General features: G+C 46.5%; 1 protein-coding gene across 1 annotated transcript; it reads left to right on the top strand.

Annotated features, from left to right (window-relative positions):
• Positions 1–6: 6 nt before the first annotated feature.
• RUNDC1 (RUN domain containing 1) lies at positions 7–7138 on the top strand (the record flags this gene model as incomplete). The annotated part of the gene is made up of 5 exons (XM_019505500.1): positions 7–42; positions 3125–3283; positions 4425–4623; positions 4944–5057; positions 5917–7138. Coding segments are annotated over 5 exons (1374 nt in total), but the record flags the coding sequence as incomplete, so codon positions are not given.
• Between the last annotated feature and the right edge of the window lie 973 nt (positions 7139–8111).

Here is an 8111-nt window from a genome sequence, read left to right as displayed (position 1 = left end):
GGCTGCCCCGCGCCGCCCGCGCGCGGGCTCGGGGAGGCGCCGGTGAGTGCGGGGCAGGAGCGCAGGCCGGGCTCGACCGTGGCCGTGGTGCCCCCGCCCCTGAGCGAGCTGAGCCGCGGCGGCATCTCGCAGTGGGCCAGGTCTGCGTTCACCTTGCACCCTCAGGGCCCGCCTGTGCTAGCGCTGCTCGCTGGCTTCGTCCCTGTCTAGTGCCAGCAGAGGTGCTGCTGTGGCCACCGTGTCCTGTGACATGGCACTCGCAGGCCTCTGCTTGTCCTGGCAGTGCCTTTCCCTGAGACACCTGGGTGGTGTTTGCCTCTCACTGCTTCATTGCTCTGGGGGCCTGATGTATCCCCATTTTCTTCTGTCACTTGCAGCTGATTAGTCCCACCGGTGATAGCAAGTGTTCTTGGCTGGGAGAAGCAGGACAGTGCTCCTGGTCCCTGTCTGATGGTCACAAACTCTGCTGTCTGCTTGGTTCAGCTCCTTACGAAAAGCTCCGGTCCTTGCAGATGTTGTACTTCTGCCGTGAGAGCCTCTGTCAGGGCAGCCCCCAGATGTGTGTAGCCCTGCCCTGAGGGCTCCTGTCTATGACATCTTTGTAATAGAAATAGATCTTCCCAGTTTTCTGTTTACTGTTGATTTTATTGCCTGATTTGATTCCCCATGCCCGTCCTCTATTATCTATGCCTTTTTCACTCTTTCCATTCTTCTTCCTGCTATGCGTCCTTGAATACTTGTCTGTTTTAGGCAGTCACTAACTGCTTGTCCCCAAATTTTAATTTTCTTCTCCAAAATGTGTCACTAAGGACTCTAATCACACCAGTCTTCTGAGGCTGTTATAACTAGGTTAAAGCCCACATGCTCTGGGCTACATTTGTGCTCGGGTGAAAGCGCTAGGTCAGTCCTAATTGTGATGGTGCTTGGATTCACCTGCACAGGTTGTTGTTAAACCTCACTGTTTCATAGTGCAGAAGATCTTAATGTAAGGAACTGATGCTTGAAGTTAGTAGGTACACTATGGCCAGCAGTAGAAAGTGAGATGACCACACACCACCCTTGTAAGTTGCATGGTTCTCTTGGACTGTGCACTTACGTGTTCACTCGCTTATCCTTGTGAATGCACGGATGGGCTCATATTGTGAATATGTAGCTTTTAAGTGCAAATAAAGATTGAGCTACAGCTTGAACACTGAATTCTCTCCAGGCTTAGTGTCATATAAGTGTAGGCTCTTAGTATGACTCCCCGTGGTCCAGGTTCCATTATTCTCTATTTGAATCTCCTTCCTAGAGGGGTTAGAGTTCAGCCAAATTTTTCATATTTGTACTCTGAAGTAAATTCCTAATATTTCTTGTAACATTTAGCCTAGCAGTTAATAATGATAACGAGAGTCAATGCATTGTTTCCTGGGTTATAGGTGGAGCTTGGATATATTTCTTCACTGTTTTCTTCCTGATCCGGCTCTTTATGCTGGGGATTTGTCCACTGTATGTTGTTTGAGATGCCAGCATTTTCCTGGCGTAGTAGAGTAGATGGCCAATCTGTAGCATCTGTCTGAATTGCCCTGACTTGATTAGTTCATTTATATGTTTGGTCTTTCCAGAGGACTGGTCTTTTACTGTAACCTGTATGCTAGCAATAAGCATTATAGTTCTCTTCCACTAGGATCAAAACAGTAGAAGTTTCCCTTCCTCATCTGATCTGAAATCTGTGCAGATAAATAGTATTTACAGTCCCACCCTCTTCTCCACCCTTTCCACAAGCACAATGAAGAGGGAGTGCCACAGCAAGATGCATCTTGATCTGCCTCAGGCTCCTGGCCCTGTCCAGGTCCCATTCAGCTGAAACATTAGAGGCTTTCAGCAGGTTCTGCTAGCTAATGGGATAGTTTTGTAAAAGTGACAAAATCACAGGGGAGAAAAGGACAACAGCTAGGAGGCCTGGTGGGAGTGCTGCTGCTTATGAACTTAGGAAATCCAGAGGGGGGTTTCTTTTTAACATTATTATAAAAACATGCTTAGGAGCTATTATACCTGCAGAAGCTGCAGGCAGGGCTTATAGCCCTCAACAGCGAAGTAGCTGCACATGTAACTTGTTTGTTCTGGCTCTGCCTGGCAGATTAAAAAAAAGAAAGGTGTTACAAGGCTCTCATTCATGCTCCAGCTTTGCAGACCGAGCTGTTGGCCAGTGTCAGCTTCCTGTAGAGTGGCAGTGCTGAGGATTGCACTTCAACTTAGAGCTTCACAAGCACTGGCTCTTGGCTCATTTCTCCCTTTAGCATCTCTGGCATTAGTGCAGCTTGCAAAGTCAAAGGAACAGAAGCATAGTCCAGAACTTTCTTGGGGACTTAATATCTTTGGTATTTATGTAGAAGCAGAGATGGGGCTTGCAGTCTGGATTCTGATCTGCTTTGCATATAGTCCATAAGGGTCTATCTGCAGAGTAATGAGATTTGGTTGAATAAAGAAAAATAAGATGTTTGCTACTCTGTTTGGAAGAAAAGAATTTGGAATGTAATTGAGTGCTTATCCTCTTTGTTTCTATGCTTTACGTGTGCAGGGGCTGGTAAGTGACACTTAAATCAATCTTTGGGGTGATATCTTTTTAAAGTATCATTTTAGCATATTAGTTGGCAAACATATGCTGAAACCCTCCCCACTAGGTTATACCTGCTTAAAATGCCATGGTTGTAATACATTGTAAGAAAAATTTAGTGTTGAAACCAGGAATGGCCTGTGGCTGCAAGGCCTGCACATATTAATGCAGTTGCATTCAAAAGTACTGCCCAGTTCTTGTGTCCTCCTGGAGCCTAGGCCAGAAGAACAGTTTGCATGAACCTCCATATAAATACAAGAAGAACTTACTCTTAAGCTGTGATGCTAACTATTATGCAGCTGCTTACAAAATAATTCCGTTTTCTGAGGGTCCTGCTTGGTGAGATTGGGGCATAGGCCTGTGGAGGCACTTATGCCTATACTAATAAGATAAGGGTTGTATATTATTCCTCCAGAGTACATGTACAGCTTTGTGTCAGGGATGGCACGTGGTAGTTGCATGCCCATCTCCTGGATCCTGCAGTGCTGGGCGTGTTGATCAATTTATTTTCCAATCAACTTGTTTCAGAGTGAGCGGGAGAAGCAGGAGAGAATTGAAGTTCAAAAGGAAAAGCAGCGAGAGCTGATCCTACAGCTCAAGACACAATTGGATGACTTGGAGACCTTTGCTTACCAAGAGGGCAGTTATGATTCCCTGCCACAGTCTGTGGTCATGGAAAGACAGCGGGTAAGTCCTCTAACTCTTTCTGCTCATGCCACTCTTCTCCTTGGCATGCACGAGCCTCTGATGTGGCCAGCCCTTAACTTGCCAACTATAAAACAACCATTGTGGATGCATTAGTTTTTCTGTATGCTTGTATGTAATCCGTAGGGACTACTTGCACGTACAGTATACCCATTGATTTGCCACTCCAAAGGGAATGCAGATAATGGTGAATTGTCCAGTGGTGGCAATTATTAGATGATAATGGCAGCTGCAGGTTGGTGCTGGTGGAGAATCAGAACAACAGTTAATTAACCCATAGCAGGAAATAACTGTGTTTTCCACTGTATAAAACAGTTATTTCTGTAAAGAAGAGGTCTAAAAGTAAGATGCAACTTTATACATTGAAGTTGCAGAACAAAAATAATTGAAATTGGGTACTAGTAGTTTGAAGATTACGTTAATCTTGTCTTGGTAGTCAGCCCCTGGGTACAACAGAACCCCAAGATACTAGTGCGATATGGCAGGTTCAGCTAGGAAAAAGTGAGGGGAAGGGGTGTGTGTAACATTATCCACCTCTACATGTCAAGTGCCTCCAGTGCATTAGAGGGGGTGGGTCCTGTCATGCTGTTCCCTTGTCTCAAGGAGAAGGGGTGGAAGGCCCACCTTCCCTTGTCCCTTCCGGACTGACCCCTGCAGATCACCATCAGTCCATCCCTTTGGAAATGCTGTATTGTGGTCCCTTTTCTTTCTCATGTGGTCTGGGGAAAGCTACATTTGTAGGATCAGGACCCTCAGGCCATTCCCATTTTTGTGTTCTCTGACTTCCTGCCAGCCTCCCTATCTTGTGGATGCAGCCTTTTCTAGCGGGTGCTGTCAAGGCAGGACCTCCCTGGTGGCCTACTGCATTGTCACATTTGTTATAGAATTTTTCCATAACTTTATACTGGAGGAGGGGTGTTTTGCACACCCAGACAATACAGTATCCTGTGGGAAAATTAACCAGAGTTTATTGTATGGTTAGTCATTATAGCATAGGCTGGAATAATCTTCCCCCTTCCCTCTTCCCCTCCCCAAAGAAGTGAGTGAGTGTGTGAACATAGCATTTTGGTTCACCAGGATGCATGGTGAGACTGTGCAGTTCACTGCCTGCTGTGTTTTGCAGGTGATTATAGATGAGTTGATAAAGAAGTTGGATATGAACCTGAACGACGATATTGCATCGTTGTCCCCGGATGAGCTGCGTCACCGGGTGGATGCTGCTATTGCACAGATTGTCAATCCAGCAAGGGTGAAGGAGCAACTAGTGGAACAGCTTAAGACGCAAATACGGGACCTTGAGATGTTCATCAACTTCATTCAGGGTCAGTGGCATGTTTTGCATGGGAAAGTGAATGGATTGCGCCATATCAGGGCACAGATTGGCTTGAGGTGGAGGGGAGGAGGAGGACAACAGATCTCATTGCAACAGAATCTGGACTTTTAGGTCATGCAGAGCACCCCAGAACTGTGAGAGAGAGGAGACAGCGCAGGGAAAACCTAGGACACTGACAGGCAGGCCAGTCCCCTGTGCACAAAGTGGTGTATGGCAATCATAACGTCTGTAGCTTGGGATATGTAGCTTAAATCTTACAGCAGATGTAGAGAGGCAAAATAACCAGCTGTAGTGGATTCTTTGTTTTAGATGAAGTTGGAAGTCCTGGCAAGCTAGAAGATGGACACTGTGAATGCTCAGGCAAGACAGCTGCAAGTAGCTCCTATAAACCAAATAGCAGGCTGCCTCCTGGGAATAACAGAGGTAAGCATTTTATAGACTTTAGACTCCTCTGGGCTTGTTTTGTTTTGGGGGTTTTGTTTTTTGATGACTATTCAGGTGACAGCTGGCTGCTTTCCCCTGTGGGTGATGGTTTCCCTTCCTTTTCACTGACCCAGACAAAATGTTAAAATGCTTTCTCAGTGGGGTACTCATGGAAATGAGGGTCTTTTGATAACAAGCCAGCAGCGCACAATGCAAGCAAGTGCTGTGCAGTCTTCTCTCATGCTGCAACCTTGGCCTGCACTACAGCTACTGTTCAGGTTCAGGAGAGACCACTGGCTGGGTGGAGTTAAGTCCTATGAGATTGGGATTTAGCCACTTATTGAAACTCATGTATTGAAACACTTACTGGAACTTATGACATGAACTTTATTGGATCTCAGGTTCTGGGGTGAGCAAGCCAGCTAACCCTGAGACCACTCAGTCCTTGAAAATAACTAGAAATCTCCCACAGAAAGCTCCTGTCACCTTAACATTACTCACCTGATACTATAGAATCTGCAGTACCCTTTTCCCCTGACTAGATTCCTCTACCTTCAGGGGTCTTTGGCCACTGGTGCTTGTTTGGTGAGTAGTCATTGTAGGGATCCTTCTCTGCCATGTAATTTAAGACGGACGTTGCAGTTTGAGAATGGGGCATAGTCTGATGCTGTGTTCTCCAGATTGCATGAGGACTGTAAAGTTCTAGCTTGCTTTATTTACCCAGCCAAAAACCCTGGAGTAGAAGCCCAGTAATAAAGTAGGTGTGGGTGGTTCAGCTCCCTGTATATATGCGAACAGAAAGAAATCAGATTCTCTAATGACAGCACTTTTCTTTTTTTTTCCCCCTCTAACTGACCAGTGCACCCCGAGGATGCCAGAAAGATGAGAGAAACAGGTCTGCATCTCATGCGGCGCATGCTTGCTGTGCTGCAGATATTTGCTGTCAGTCAGTTTGGTTGTGCTACGGGTCAGATACCCCGCACCCTCTGGCAGAAGGACCAAGCTAATAAAGACTATTCTCCTTTAATTAAGAGACTGGAGCTGTCTGTAGACAAAGTGAAGCAGCTGATATTGAAGCACCAGCAGCAGGACCATGTTGTCAGCTATTCCAGCATGCAGGATGTTCCCTTAGGAGGGCGAGATGAGCTGACTTTGGCTGTGCGGAAGGAGCTGACCATTGCTTTACGAGACCTTCTGGCTCATGGGCTCTATGCTTCTTCTCAAGGGATGAGCTTGGTGTTGGCACCCATTGCGTGTTTGATTCCTGCCTTTACTTCATCACCACAGACCATGCACCCATGGGAGCTCTTTGTTAAGTATTACAATACCAAGAACGGTCGCGCCTTTGTGGAGTCCCCAGCTCGTAAACTCTCCCAGTCCTTTGCCCTGCCTGTGACAGGAGGTGTTGCTGCGACCCCCAAGCAGAGCCTGCTGACAGCTATTCACACTGTCCTCACAGAACATGATCCCTTCAAACGCAGTGCAGACTCTGAACTGAAGGCCTTGGTGTGTATGGCTTTAAATGAGCAGCGCTTGGTGTCCTGGGTGAACCTCATCTGCAAATCTGGGGTTCTGATACAGTCTCACTACCAGCCCTGGAGCTACATGGCCAACACAGGCTTTGAGAGTGCACTCAATATTCTCAGTCGCCTGAGCAACTCCAAGTTCAACCTCCCTGTGGATTTGGCTGTCCGGCAGCTGAAAAACATCAAAGATGCTTTTTGACATGTCCTTTACAGATCAGTCCCCACCTCCTCTTAGTAGGCAGCTATTGATCTCAAGGACCCTTTTTCTTAAGACCAAGCTTGGTTCATTTGAGGATGATCTTAAATTTTACTTGAGTGTCTCAAATACTTGAGTACTTGAATGTCTCAACACTGGAAACCTTCACTGTTCGATTGCCTGTGAGGAAATGCTGCTGACTTTTAGGTTGAGCATCCTACCCCTCAAACCTGTGCTCATTCAGCTCTCAAGTCAGTGAAGCTGCTACAGCCATTTGCACAGGGTCTACCAACTATCATGTGCCAGAAATGAGGAGCTGCCTGAAATGTAATAAACAAGAGCCTGATTATACAGCCAGTGCATAGGAGCAAATTTTTTTGTGGGTTTTTTTTTGTGTGGCTTTTTTTTCAGAAGCAACACCTATGCAGCACTTGCACAGTGCGCCCTCACAATTTTTAGACTAAAGTGGGGATTTTCAACCTTTTTGGATCAGTGTATCCCCAGCGGCTGGATGCGGCGCAGTGTACCCCTGGCGGCAACATGGGGCGGGGGTGGGGAGCGTGGCACGTGGCCAGATGTGGAGTAGTGGCAACCATCATGTGCAAGCTTCCCCCACCTCCCGTGTTTGGGCAGGCAGTGTCTGCGCAGCAGTACAGGATGGTGCATGGCGGCATTCCATCCCTACCCACTGGCATGTACCCCCTAGGGCCTTCTCATGTACCCCTGGGGGTACACTTACCCCTGGTTAACCCCTGGACTAAAAGATACCATTTGTAGCATTTTGCTATTCAGTGAAGGGGGGAAGGAGGTTGTGAAATAGTTTTAACAAACACCTTGTTGCATCTGCTGCTTAAACTTGATGCAACCTGGACTGACATTCCATCTCCTCTATTTATGTATATTATTGATTAAATGTATAAGAGGTCTGGGCTAACATGGTTATTTGGGTAAATGTGATATCTTTTATTAGACAAACTGAATAGTTGGAAAAATTGTTCTTTGCACCTTTCAGGCACAGGTGCCCTTCAGGCATAGGGAGAGCGTGCTGGTTTTCTCTGTAGGATCTGAATAGAAGCTTAAGCCAGTACTCAAAATGCAAGTCTGTAAAAATGCAAGTGCATAGCTGGGAAGATCAAAGGGGACAGGAGTGAATAGGTGTGGGATAGGGGGTGGGCAACAGAAGAAGGGAATGCCAACAGATGATAAAATGCAGCTGGGAAAATACAGAGAGTTTACCTGGGGTTATTGGGTGGCAGGCAGGTTATAATGTGCCATAAATCCAATGTCTACATTTAGTCCATTACTTTTTGTATCCAGTAGACTTACAAGTGC

This window comes from Gavialis gangeticus, unplaced genomic scaffold (genome assembly GCF_001723915.1).
Source record: "Gavialis gangeticus isolate Ggan-Ray unplaced genomic scaffold, GavGan_comp1, whole genome shotgun sequence".
Lineage (NCBI taxonomy): Eukaryota > Metazoa > Chordata > Crocodylia > Gavialidae > Gavialis > Gavialis gangeticus.
The sequence above is the reverse complement of the archived record's forward strand: the minus strand, read 5'-3'. Positions and strand labels throughout refer to the sequence as shown.